Source organism: Temnothorax longispinosus, chromosome 6 (assembly GCF_030848805.1).
Source record: "Temnothorax longispinosus isolate EJ_2023e chromosome 6, Tlon_JGU_v1, whole genome shotgun sequence".
Classification (NCBI taxonomy): domain Eukaryota; kingdom Metazoa; phylum Arthropoda; class Insecta; order Hymenoptera; family Formicidae; genus Temnothorax; species Temnothorax longispinosus.
In genome coordinates this window covers 3,663,495-3,677,434 of record NC_092363.1, presented here as the reverse complement: position 1 = coordinate 3,677,434, position 13,940 = coordinate 3,663,495, and the positions used below count along the sequence as shown (strand labels likewise).

General features: G+C 38.1%; 2 protein-coding genes across 3 annotated transcripts; both read right to left on the bottom strand.

Moving 5' to 3' along the window:
- Positions 1–1,314: 1,314 nt before the first annotated feature.
- Positions 1,315–4,058, bottom strand: LOC139815245 (trypsin-4-like). Its single transcript, XM_071782027.1, has 4 exons — positions 3,927–4,058; positions 3,706–3,822; positions 3,109–3,258; positions 1,315–1,671 (listed from the first exon to the last, which is right to left on the bottom strand). Exons 1-4 carry the CDS (start codon positions 3,930–3,932, stop codon positions 1,516–1,518), a joined length of 429 nt encoding a protein of 142 aa, XP_071638128.1. The 5' UTR covers positions 3,933–4,058; the 3' UTR covers positions 1,315–1,515.
- A 1,129-nt stretch (positions 4,059–5,187) lies between these two features.
- On the bottom strand, positions 5,188–8,198 carry LOC139815019 (trypsin-1-like). 2 transcript variants are annotated; one of them, XM_071781605.1, is made up of 5 exons: positions 8,090–8,179; positions 7,487–7,658; positions 6,679–6,814; positions 6,446–6,553; positions 5,188–5,870 (listed from the first exon to the last, which is right to left on the bottom strand). In XM_071781605.1, exons 1-5 carry the CDS (start codon positions 8,148–8,150, stop codon positions 5,574–5,576), a joined length of 774 nt encoding a protein of 257 aa, XP_071637706.1. In that variant the 5' UTR covers positions 8,151–8,179; the 3' UTR covers positions 5,188–5,573. The 2 variants fall into 2 exon arrangements, with proteins under 2 accessions (XP_071637706.1, XP_071637705.1); XM_071781604.1 differs by having other exon boundaries at positions 5,189–5,870; positions 8,084–8,198.
- Positions 8,199–13,940: the final 5,742 nt, after the last annotated feature.

Sequence of the window (13,940 nt, the reverse complement as noted above, 5' to 3'; positions counted from 1 at the left end):
AACGAGTTAATTAATGCGGAAATATGCAGCCGTTTGCGGCGGCCGCGATTGAGTCTTGTATTAACATTTTGAAATCAAATATCCGTTAAAATGATGTTGTAAAAATGTAACGGGTGCGATTTATTATTTATTTTAAGTATCGATTATCTTGGATATTTGTTTAATGTAAATATATTTTTATGTTATACAGATCAACGCAGGGTGGCAACTTACAACTCCGCTGTTGCGCATCGGCCGGTGAGTTATTTTTTTATTTCAGTCAAGGCAATTTATGGTTTTAGTCGCATTACTTTCTAATTACTTTTGAAATACAATTATGTTAATTAAATAATATTATATAAGTAAATTATTTAAAATATATTATAAGTAAAATATTTAAAATTGTATAAGTAATTATTTACTTATATATAATATTAATTAATTAACATATTGTATTTTGAACAAATTTTTATATAAAAGCGTATGAAGTAATATTGAGTTTTTTTTTTTCAATGATAAATGGTAACTTCAAACCGATCAGACATAACTTAACATTATTATATTTATGATGTACTACACATACACATTTGTGTCATGACACATACACATGATTAAATTGTAATATATTTATATTCTTTTCCACAAGAATATTTTTCACAAGAATAAAGATAAAACTGTGCATGATTTTATTCATATGTCACTATGTGAACCAGACACTCTTATTATCGGGTAATAAATTCCATATAGATTTTTTTATCTCAATAAATATCGCGCGGAGGTAGATTAAAAACACGTGTCGTTAATTCTTTAATGGTCATTAAAAGGATTTTAAACGGTCGTTGCTTAATTCCGCATAATCGAGCTCTCAGCGGGACCGAAATGAACTGCTGGCATGAATTTATATTAACTTTTAATCCCTTCCATTAATTGGCACTCGATAAAATATCGGTGGTAAATTAACTAGCCGCGGCGGCGTATCGTATGTCGGAAGTTTTGGTTTCGAAACATGATAATTAAGCTTAAACATGGCACTTGAAATCAGAAGTACAGGACGTTCGCCACTAGCGCTTAAATTAAATGGCATGCTCGAGATACTGTATTCATGGACTTTATCAACGACCGAGTACGCACGCGGCAGGTCGAAATAATTGATTGCTAGCCCGTTGCTATATTAAACCTATATGAATATGCATCAAGTATTGACGAAACTACGTAATGTTTGAGTTCCAGTAGTCGTTTATTTGCACTCGAACGGATACTTTCTCGCCCTCAGAGAGAGACGCTGTACATATTGTACAACTTGCAATATCATGAATGTATAAAACCGAAATGTCGTGTTTTAATTTAATTCGTAACTGCTGTGGTAGGATGAAATCCGTCCAAAGATATTCCGTTATCGGAGATTAAGCGATGGAGATCTGGCAGGTTTTAAAGTTAGTATTTGGCAATTTGCAGAATTTGTTTTATTAATAAGAAAAGCATGATGTGCTATAAGTTGTATATAGTTAATTAAAATTGACGATCATATATTCTGCCTCATTTGTAAGAGACACCAGTGTTCGTAAAGATCCAAGGTAAGTAGCTGCTGATACGAGTATAGACACCTGGATGTATCCTGGTTTCGCAACCTAATCCATAGGATAGAATGCCAATCAGCATCTGCGACGATACTAGAGGCGCACCTAGATCACCCTGCAGACAGTAATATCACGAAAATCATCATCATGATTGTAATTGCTGAAAGCTTTACCCGCACTAATTGCTAGGAACCGAAGCGTTCGATGACGGATTAGTTATAATTAATTATATACGTGCTTGGCATACGCGAAATCTCTTTTAAAGTTTAATTGATTTATTTTTAAGAGCAACACTTAACATCTCTCAAAAGCTTTTTGTTTCATAATTATTAAATTAGTACTAAAACGAGAAAATTCAGTTACCTAAAAATCTTTACAAAATCTTTACCAAATCCGAGCTCATCGTTGCGTAAATTTATTCTAAATATAATACGGCTTGTGTCTAAGAAAAATATTGTATCTATATACGAGGTGCTCTCCGTGGCTTTCGAACATGGTATGGTCGCGTATAGTCACGTCGCGAAATAACGGGAATTTTTCTAGCGCGCGCGCGCGAATCTCTTCGCATTTCGCTTGTAGTGCTTCGACGTCGCGTGAAAATTGCGTTCTCGAGTCAAGTGCCGCATTGTTCACCGATCTAGTGCATCCGACACCTGAACCAGCCATGCGTGTACTTGCGGAAAGACTATTGACTCGATTGATGTAATTGTACACTCGTGACCGTGGCACAATTGGAATTCGACTACCATCGACTGCTCTTAATTTACGCGCCTCACATTTCTACATTTCATTGCTCCTCGCGAGATTATTACGAGATTGCGCTTAGACTCACATATCGATATCGGTGCTTAAGATTACTTGAAAAATCTCAATCGGTTTCAGCCGACAACACAATAACTGTACAGAGTAACTATTAATCTAATCAATCATAAATCATCACACTGTTAAATATAAAGGGATTAAATTTAAACCAATAATTTGAGTTAAATAACATTTTGTTATTTTTAACTTCTACGTGTGTCGAAATTTATTAGTTTAACACAAAACAGTATAATTATTTTAACTTCATTGTTTTAGTTAAATTAACGACATATTGAATATGAGCAGTAATGACTTATAACAATGATTTTAAAAATGATTCAAATTGAGTGTAATTTGACACTACGAAATTAAGTTAAATTAACGAATTTAACAATGCAGTTTTATTATTTATCCTCTGCATTCTTATAATTAAAAGAACATCCCGTAATAATTCTAACACCTCGTGCAGTACTTTACCAAATCCTCTGCGCTTGACGCTCGAGAGCGTGCGCGCCAGGCTCGATAGCACGTAAATGATGCATAAGTATAGACCGTGCACGCGTGCCAAGTGTCGTGACGCGCAATGACGAGGTCGGGGGCACGTCTCTTCTCGGTGTCGGCGACGCTCTATCTCGAGTGTCGTCCAGAGTTTGTCGCGGGCTTTTCCTAACACACGAGCCCTTCACGGATCACCGCGCCCGTTTCTCGAGCCTTGTTGTCGCGCCACTTTCATCTTATATGTTCATCTTACCTGACATGTCTCCGACGGGTGAGTCACGTTAGCGGCGCACAACATATCCCGAGACAGCGGCTTGTAGCTCGGCATTGTCGCCCTGCACGTACGCTGATTTACGATCGCCACAGCGGCCGCTGCGAGCTGAACTCCGTTCGGGCTGGTCCCCTGGAAATTTGGCACGACTCGCACGTTTTTACGACACGTTTCTCGTTATTGTGACCCCGCTGGGGCGGACCAGGGGGTTACGAACGCGCGCGAACGTTTTGCGACAGTGTTTCGTAACGATTTACTTTTTGGTACCGACGTGACTTTGAATAACGTCGCGCCCGGGTGCCGACCGGTTGGCGGGAAGTCGCGGAAAAGTTTGCATATTCGAGTTCGTGTAAAAATGCCTACGCTCGTTGTAAAAATCTCGTTCCCGGCAGTTGCTAACTCCGGGAGAAGCGTTTCACGGCGGAAGAACGACCGACGAGTTATGAGAGTATACGCGTTCCCCAAGTGTCGCGGCACCTGGACACTTCGTCAAACGGTAAAGAACGATTTTGTCGAGCAAACGGTTGTGAAAATTCGAAAAATAGACTAAAGCTGCGCGTGTCACGCGAGTATATTTACCCGAGTTCGTTTCCAGCCGGTCACGACACAATGGATCCCGTCCTGGAGTTCCTCGTTTTCCTTCTCCGGGAGCGCGATAGGGAGCAACTTTTCTCCAAACTCTACGGGACTCTTTAGCTACAAGTTTGATAAATGTGACAACTTTGCATACGCACGCACGCGACACACCAATAAAACCCATACGCGCGCGGAATGTTTGTTCAGCGAATGGAGATACGTACCTTCATCAATGCTATATCGTTGAAGTATACATACTTATCAAAATTCTCATGCACCACAATATTTTCTATCTTTAATACATCGCCATCCTTGGAAATGTAAGGAGAACGTACGCGTACGGATACCGTCGACAACTTTGCTCTGCAGATATCAATATATAGAACGTTACTTTATTAGAAAATTTTATTAATCTAAAAATTAAATGTACAAGACGTATTTTCAATTTTTATTTTATATAATATTAAAAAGTTTGTTATTCCTAAGAGACACAAAGTTGACTTCAATTCAGACAAAAATCTTTCAACAAAATCAAAGTCGTAGCTTCCAAAAGAAACGTCTTGTGCATTATTATTTTTTGCTGTAGCACGTACCTGAAAACACAGGATGCCGCAGTCATAATCCATGATTCGTGTATAAATGCGCCGCTGCAAACGTGTCGTCCGGCTATCTGGATCGATACCTGTATTGGGGATAACGAATTCTATCTGAAATCCGATTTATTTGAAAATAATAGCGGCTTACAGTCACCATGCTATACTGACTACCGATTAAAGCCACATGTGAATGGCGTATAGTTTTATTTGTCGGCGAAACGCACGGTACTGCAAGCTATCGCTATCGCGCATATGGGGGGGAAAAAAATGAGTTTCTCTCACATGGTACGGATAATCCTCGATGACCACATATTCGTGCTTTTCGGTATTAACAGCTGTAATCACAATTTATGTAAAACAATTTGGTGTGAAAAACGTGAATATGTATATAAAAACGACTCACTGTACACTAGAAGTACGCAGAATAACAGAATGAATTTTTGGGACATTTTTTTCACGCTGATGACCGCGAGTGATGACTCTTACATGAGACGATGGTGTCAGAGAATGATTCGCGAATGGAGACTTATTTTATGTCGAAGATAGACCTTTAATATCGCATTATCTATGTTCGAAATTATAACAAAGTCTTATCACATAAAAGAATGCCGCGCGATTAATTCGGGATTGTCCCATTAGAGACGTAATTCAATTCCGGGATGATGTTAAACTAATTGGTACACACAATTACGTAACTGACGCGTAACATATAAGTGATATCATATCGATCGACCAATAATGGTATAACCATGTTATAGATTATAGATAGCTAATTGAACTTCTGATGTATAGAAAGAGAGAAAGAGAAAGAGAGAGAGAGAGAGAGAGGATAAGGAAGACAGGGAAAGAGAGAAAAGTTAAAATAGACATTGTAGTTTTTAACAATATTTTTATTTTTATTTCGTTCAATTAAAACATTTGAGCTTGAGTACTTATAACAATTCAATGCTTATATCATTGATTTATTTGTCTTATCATATTATTTCTTTTATTTTATTTACTTTTTAATATTAATAAGCATAATTATAACGATTTTGTATCGTTTGTTTTCTTTTTCTAAAATTACCTGATACGCGAACCCATTAAAACTCGGGATCTTGTTTGCATTAATTTTTGTGGTTAATATAAAATGCGTTATAAAAATTCTCGCGCCTTAAGATCTCGCATCTGTCTCGTGTAAATGTCATTTAGATATTTTATCAAGTTATCTATAGATTCGATGTTGTACCGCCCGCAAATTGAGATGCACATCAAGGGGCGTGTAATTGTCAGAGATTAAATATGGCTGATCCACTTTATCCACCAGAGGAGATTTACAACGTTGGTGTAAACACCAGGATAAAACGGTTCAGCGCATCGATATCCCCAGGATACAATTCCATACAGGACGCCATCCGCCGTAAGGGGTCCGCCCGAATCTCCATCACACGCGTCTTGGCCGCCACGCATGTAACCCGCGCAAATCATTCGATCGGTGATGCTGCGGATATATCTGTATATGCCTCGACACGTTTTTCTGCTTACGATCGGCAGCGTTACTCTCATTAACACTGGTGATGGTTTTCCACCTGCCTAAAATAGAAAGTTTCTCTGCGGTGCAACTTTTATAACTGAATTGAAATACGAATCTAATTATCTTGATAATTCTAATGCGCCCTGATAAACTTATTAATAGAACGTGTTAGGATTATTGCGGGACTATAATACACAATGATCATCTACTCCAATCTTTTCCCCGTAAAGTACAGACCAGATACCGACACCTAATAAACCACAGAGCGGAGTCGATACCGATTATCAGATATCAGCATCGCGGAATTAGCTGTGGGGGAAACGCTACGAAAGTTGCGGTTCCGCTAAGCGCCGAATCGGAAAGGGAAGTGGACGAAGTAATTTAACAATGGCGCCGTAATATAATACCTTTGATACACCCGCAGCGTAATTTAGTATCATTGCAAATGGGACACGGGGGATATCGATTTTTTTTAGTCGGATACTACATGTGCGCGGTTCGATTTCCGATACGGAATAGCGGCTCTCACGAAATCTTCGAGTCGTGCTCGGCTGACCGGGGGAAATTCGTTACTATTTAGCCCCATTTGTTTTCCGCAACGTTCAGATAATGAGTCTATTCCCCGCGCTCTCACCTTCGCCGCTCCCCATCCGGTGACGTTCACCATAATGCCACTCGCGAGTTCCCTTTCCGGCAGCTTCACTGGTTGCACCCTATCGTTAAATGCGATTTCGCCGTCGATCTGAAATGAAATTTCCAGAGCGTGCGAGAGCTACCGATGTTGTTATTGTCAGCTGGCGCAGGTCGTTAACGAGAAAAAACAGAGAGGTCGAAAACGTGAGAGAAAGAGATAGAGTTCGACGTTACCTCGAGAAGGGCGATATCGTAATCGATCGTCAGGAAATTGTAGGCGGGGTGTCGAACGATCTCTTTAACTGGATAATAGACGCCCCCGTATTTGTCGTTACTTCCTGCGCGAAGTCTGTAAACGCTCGCCGGCGAACTGCAACGGAATGCACGCGCTGGTATATGAAAATATCGCGATGATAAGCATACGCTGTAATACATGAGTTGAGCTATGACAGTATCGACAAAGCGTTTATGAAAGAATGCTCCACCACATTTGCAGCAGCGGGGCAGATAATCGTGTCAACGTGTCTACAATTTTCTAATTTATGTCATTGTGACGCACCAATTGCATCGGTGAACTTAAAGCAATAAGTAACTTCTATTTTAAATAATAATTACTCTGCTACAAATAAGTTAGGAGTTATATTCGGTTTATGAATAAAAGCTTGAAAGCCGAAAAAGATTGCTCTCATTTCTGAGTTTTAACTAATCGATATAATTAGACACTTGAATTGAGTGTCCGAAGAAAACAGATATATGCTTGACAAATTGCATTGTTACGCAAAACCGAATAAACTTTACAATTTTATCTTTTTCTATCTATATCTGTAAATATACCGTTGAAGCATGCAAGAAGAAGATAAATACGGCCTTGATAATGACTGTGATTACATTTGGCACTTAATGAGGGGTATTAAATTAGTTAGAAAACGTTTCAAAGATAAGGATAAACGTGATTAGTATAAACGTCTTATCAAGACTTAAGATTTCGTTTTGTAATGAGATAATGCGATACGTATCCAAGAGGGAAAGAAATATATAATACCTAACGCAATGAGCCGCCGTGACAGCCCATTTATTACTGATGATGACGGCTCCGCAAACGTGCCATAAACCTCGCTGGAGGCTCAATTGATAAGGATGTTGCTGTATGTCAGTTACTGTACCTCTCACGATTCGAGGATCAAGAGGGGAAACCGGTCGCACCAGGAAGGATGCTGTAATATTAAATCTGATGGTAGAATTTGTCTTGAGTCGCTTCAGCAAAAAAGTTGGCTCCCAGAATGCAGCGAATACGTAAATCACGCGAAGATTTTCGGTCGACATTATTACACGCGACTGTGTAGCTTCTTAAACTTTCCTCTCCGGAACGCGTTGGATAATAAAAAATACGGTTAAAGAAGTTCCGCTATAACTTGTACTGATTTGACTTTATCATGTTCTATTATTCGTCACGGAGTTTTAAATGTCAGATAAATTGTGTTGCTTATGCCACATGAAGCTCAACTCTTTTTAATATAAACGTAAAGTTTAATATATAAGTTTGTAAATTATATATATGTATGTATGTAGACTGTACAATTTTTTAATTATTTTAAATTATTTTAACGTAAGATTAGAATTATATGTCTCTTTCACTCACTGATACCTCCGGCAAATAGGAAATAGGAAATAAAGCTTCGTAACATTTCACTAACATACAAGCACATACACTAGTAAGTCGTGTCTTCTTATTGGCTTTTATATTGCAGTCATGTTTCTCACATCTGGCGAAAACTTCTTATCTTACGTCGACGCAAAACGTATTTTTATTCAAGCGTCGCGTGGTACAACATAATTGTTGAAAGAACGTCATGTAGGAACAAAGATAACGAAATAGTCTCTTCATAAAATCGCAATATTATTGCAACATAAAATAAACCCGTATTCGCGACTATAATGATAATTCAGGCGATAAGATATCTCTTGGATGTGTATATAATATATATATATATATATATATATATATATATATATATATATATATATATATATATGCATATGTAGGGTATTCAATAATAACCGTATTATTTCTCGTAGATAGATAAAGCGGGTTAAATCGAATAGAAAAGTCCTCTACTGTTTCGCGCAAATGCACGCTGATTCGCAGACCTTTATTAAACAATTTTTCATTAATTTTATTGAAAAAAATCACAAAATAGTAGACGATTGTTTTATTCAATTTAACCTGTTTTACCAGATCACGAGAGATAATATGGTTATTACCAGACACCTTATATGTACATATTCGCAGATCTCTTTATTAAATAATTTTTCATTAATTATTAAAAAAAATCGCAAAATGGTAGACGATTTTTTTATTCAATTTAACCTGCTCTACTAGATTACGAGAGGTAATATGGTTATTTTACCATGGACACTCTCTCTCTCATCTCTCTCTCTTTCTTTCTCTCTCTCTCTCTCTCTCTCTCTCTCTCTCTATATATATATATATATATATATATATATATGTATATGAATTCTTAACACCTTTTTACACATACACCCATATTCTTTTGTTTCTTTTATTTTATTTCCTATTTTCTTTTATACTATTTTATTTTATTTGACTTTTTACATGGTGAATATAATTTTATAATATGTTTCCTATATTTATATATAATAAAATCATAGTCCACGTTAAAAAGCATAATACTATTTTATTCACTTTATCATTTTATTCTCTGATAAATTATTTCATAATGCGCGATTTCAGAAATCCGAATTGCATGATGCGGACCACATTCAAATATGCACGTAGATCATTAAGTATAGAAATGTTTGCGCAGGTGCTTGATTAAGTTGATAAAGATAAATTTATCTTGCAAAAATCATGCGGTATATAAAGTTTTATTTTTTTATACTTATTAAAGCAAAATGCAGGCTATAAAAGTAATAGATAAAAATTACTGTATTCTCTTTGATTATATCCATCGCTTTTTATTAAAATATCCCATTGTATATATAACTTATATATTTTTTAGAAATAACCTATTATTATGCTGTAACGAGCTTTCAATTAATTATTAAATTTAATATTTAATAGTGATAAATATACATAAATTTCATACATACATTCTCATAAATATACTATATGTTTATATTCCTACCAATTATATACGTGCTTAATTTTATCGTTAACGTTTATGAGTGAAATATTGTCTCGATTGAAAACGAAATAAGAAAACTCGATTCGAAAAGATTGGTTTAGTTTGATAATTCTCGTTACTGAAATTTTGTGCATTATTGATTGACGACTAATTAATTGGAGACTCGTGATTTTAATTAAAGCTTACCTTTCTATATGTATCTTTCATATCTATTTCAATTAGGCGTTTGGAATTCGAATATGGACAGTGGCGGTTTTCAATATATTGGTTATGAAATTCTAATAATTCCACAGCTTCATTGAGCCAGAAATGTATCATTTTCATATCCATCTATCTTTGGTTCGACAAAATTTTGATCTATCGTCTGTTAATTAATCGTCTATTTATATTGTCCAACGAAATGGTACGAATTTTAATATTCAAGTGCGATATAAATATCGGTATCGGTTTTATCGAATCTTTAGAAGCAAATATGTACAAAAATTAATGAAATTTAAGATTTAAACTCTTAATTGTCGAGAAATTTCATAAAATATATTTGTTAATTTTTTTCAAAGTTAATTTCTTACATATTTTGTATAGGATAAAAAAGAACACGTGTTTCTAATATACATGTTTTATTAGTCTTTCTTTCTCTCTCGCTTTCTCTCTCTCTCTCTCTCTCTCTCTCTCCCTCTCTTTCTCTCTCTTTCTCTCTCTCTTGCTTAGATGTATTTTTTTATTATTATTTATGTGACATATTAGTTTTCTCTCTTTCTCTCTCTCTTGCTTAGATGTATTTTTTTATTATTATTTATGTGACATATTAGTTTTGAGTGTCAATCGTCCCGACAGTCTCTTCGGAAACTGGTAATTGAGTGCAGTTACGCAATAAGTAATTAAGTTTTCGTAATTTTTAGTTCTATATTGATTTTTGTATTGTATTGTGGACAGGAAATTTTTTAAAAACGCATAAAGCACATGGAAATGTATATGAAGAGGATTATAATTCGAGATAATTCATTATATTCGAGATAACGTTGGCGTAGAATTTTATTTCTAACGTTTCGCGAAATTTGCTCTATATAGCAAAAGAAGGTTTTGCAGTTGGTTCCGCATTGTAGAACTGCGTCCAATTAAAACTTTAATTTCCTGTCCAATCTATCAATATTATCTCATGGATATAGCCGGTGTCTACTTATACGTGATATTTCGAGAATTGTTACGAGGGGTAAAAGAGTGCCGCGCAGCAAGTCGTACTTGCCGACATCGACAGCGACTGCTGTCTGGCGATTAACATATAAATCAAACCTCCGACGGCAGGCCAGCTCCTCCTTCTCGCGCTCGAATTCGCTCCCGGATTCCCCTGTTACCCACGCCGGATGCGTGTGCGCCGCCAGCCACCTTTGTGTACTGTTCTCTCTTCCTCTCTCCCTCTCTCTCTCTCTCTCTCTCTCTCTCTCTCTCTCTCTCTCTCCCAAAGACGCGCTGAAGAGATGTGCGGATGTTGAGAAGCTGAGAGTCATCGAGGATGTATTTTCCGCTCAGCTGAACAATCAGCAACGAACATGGTGTTCGACTGAAAGCGTGTGAGCAAGACGATAGCGTGATACTCAGTGCCTGTTTTAGGCCATTCTTTCAAAACAATCAATTATCTCGTGAACTAGGCAAATATGAATTTTCAGCACGCAAATATGGAAAGAAATTTTTACATGTGAAGAGCGTGGAATTACATTATCAGTAATTTCATATTCCATGCAGATTTACGCGTCGAATTTGCAGGGAAATACTTGTTTTTGACCATTGTGCAAACTTATGAGAAGTTTGGTCATGCTAACACGAGATACGAGATCTTTACGCAATTTTTTAGATTGATCGATTATCACGAAGCTTTGATAATTAATTTAATATTTTCCTGTATACTGTGTGACACGTATGTGCCGTATGTGCAACTTGACCGGACGTGTTTCCGAGGACTGAAGTTCCACTTAGCGAGAGGTCTACGGGCGTAATTTGAGGAAGGAAACTAACATCCTTGCTTCTCTCCAGTACATCTCGTTCTGAAGCCATGATGAGTAGCCGAGGTGGAACGAGTCCTGGGTGCCGTAAGTCTGCCACGCAGGACTAACGAGACCTGTCCTGAGAGGATTCCCGGTTTGGACATTCGTACCTACCGTAATGGGTACTTTCTCCTTTACCTGCCCTCCTATTCTTTCTGCTTTCTCCTTTCCTTTGCCTACGAGTGTCGCGCGCGCGCGCGCACGTCCAAGACGATTACTGCACACTGGGGACGCGCGTTGTAACGGCGTATGCAATTTCCACACTCTCGCTGTTCGCAATTTATCAGCGGTGAGAGTCGACCGCAGAAGCGCGCTGGAAGGTGGAAGATCGAGAAACGAGAATGTATCCCGCCGAGGACATGTGTCTTGTTGTTTCTTCACGCCGAAATAGCGTAGAGAGGGATGAGAATTGGCTGAGGGTACTTACTTTCCCGTGAGATGCGGTCGTTGCGATTCGACGGCGATCGCGAGTGCAGTCCGATGGAGAAAATATTGCGAGATATCTGAAAGATAGTGAAGGCGCGAATCGGGCGCGAAATGAGATAAACGCTTCAGAAATAAGTCTTCGACTGTTGCGCGACGTGGGTTTGTGACTTCGACTTATGCTCGAGGGGCTGGTGCAATTTTTATCGCGATCAAGCAGGATTATACTGCGGCAACGCAACTCGGGTCTGGTTTAGCGACGCACCGACGATACATCTGCGTGCGAGAGCCCGGCGCGTACCAATTAACAATTAACAATTTTGATAACGAGCTGTAGAATAATTCGAATTAGCTCTAATCGAATAATTCCGCGCTGCGTCGGAATGCACTTTCCGTGCCTATGTACCCTCGTATCCACCCGTTGTCTAGCCGCTTTAAAGCCGCACCTGTACGTACGTCAGCCACATAATTGGCTTTCGCGATCGTGCTGAAGTACTTGAAGGCGCGAGGATTACCGGGAACCTGATTGCGCGAGAGCTTTGTGCGGCAATTTGGATTTTCTCGTCGTTCCCCTGCACCCTTCGCCTTCGTCTTTGCCATCACTATGTCGCCTCTATAAAGCTTGTGCGTCTTGCTTTGCAAGTAGATAGAGATGCGTTCGAAAGAGCAGGAAATCGGCAGACTGAAACTATCTTTCTCGATAGGATACATTGAGCTTACTATCTCTCTTTAGTTCATAATTAATAAGACGAGTATTTAACGGAAGCCGAACCGTCTTTGACATTATTTGATAACGTTTAATAAACCGCAATTACGCTGATCATATAAACGTAAAAATATTAGAGATAAGATAAATATTGCATTTTATTTCAAATTTTTAAATTATTTAAAAATGTTTTAAATATAAGAAAATGGTAGAAAAACGTGAAAAATCGAATAAAATATGTAAAAACTAGATTTAATTTTTATAACTGTAATGTTATTTAAAATAATGAATAGGTATTACGCAAATGCCACTGCAGTTTAAGCTTTAATTTATTATTTAACGTTCATTCTATTACCTTTACAAAAGGAATTTTTTAACCGACAGCGGAATAAAACGTGAGCTTCGTAACGTATCATCGGAGAACCCATTAAAATTCAGCTATTGTCGCAACTATTAATCGATAAGGTGAGTCGAGTGGACTCTCGTTAGCGCGATCTGCACGGAGACGTAGTTAGGATCGACGATTGTCTGGCGAATGGCCGACAAGACGTAGAAAAGATGACCCCATAACGTGGCCAAACGACTAGGAAAGAGCGTCGGTTTACTCAAATGAGGGTGGGATAGATAGGACGTCGCGCGGGACGCGCGGCATAGAGGCCGGAGTTGTAATTATACCTGCATGCATCGTTCCTACGTGCATTATAAATGGCTGTGCATTATGAATGAACCACCGGACGAACCCGCCGGATTATCCTCCCGAAAGAATGGTCCTGTTATCCTACGTAAATCATACCCACCGGCGTCGTTTTGCACCACCGGCGATGTTCTAGCAACCGGGGGGATAATTTCAGCATCGGTGAGCGCGCAAATGCGAGTAATAAGCGTCCCGACATTTTCCAAAGTTGATACTCTCTCCGCGACACGGCGATGTTTCCTAATATCTTATACAAAAAAAGCTTCTTTTTCTCTTTCTCTTTTCTTTTTTGAAGAACATTATGAACCATTTGTAAGGGCTTAGAAGGATACGGTATGTGGCAAAGGGAAGAAAAAAGATTCGCGAAACATAAATTTGTCGGGTCTGTATATCATTTTAATGTTAATGACCGACACTATCGTCATATGTAAGTTTTATTAAGGATTTGTGCAAAGGAGGAGGGTCAATAAGGCCTGTTTTCGGCCCCC

Coding starts and splice junctions, on each gene's coding strand:
- LOC139815245 (XM_071782027.1), bottom strand. Junction 3,259..3,705: donor CCGGCTGGAAACGAACTCGG/GTAAATATACTC, acceptor CCAAATTTCCAG/GGGACCAGCCCGAACGGAGT. Junction 1,672..3,108: donor ACCCGTCGGAGACATGTCAG/GTAAGATGAACA, acceptor TACTGTCTGCAG/GGTGATCTAGGTGCGCCTCT.
- LOC139815019 (XM_071781604.1), bottom strand. CDS start 8,150: ATGTGCTTGTATGTTAGTGAAATGTTACGAAGCTTTATTTCCTATTTC. Junction 6,815..7,486: donor ACGGCGGCTCATTGCGTTAG/GTATTATATATT, acceptor ATTCCGTTGCAG/TTCGCCGGCGAGCGTTTACA. Junction 6,554..6,678: donor ACGATATCGCCCTTCTCGAG/GTAACGTCGAAC, acceptor ATTTCATTTCAG/ATCGACGGCGAAATCGCATT.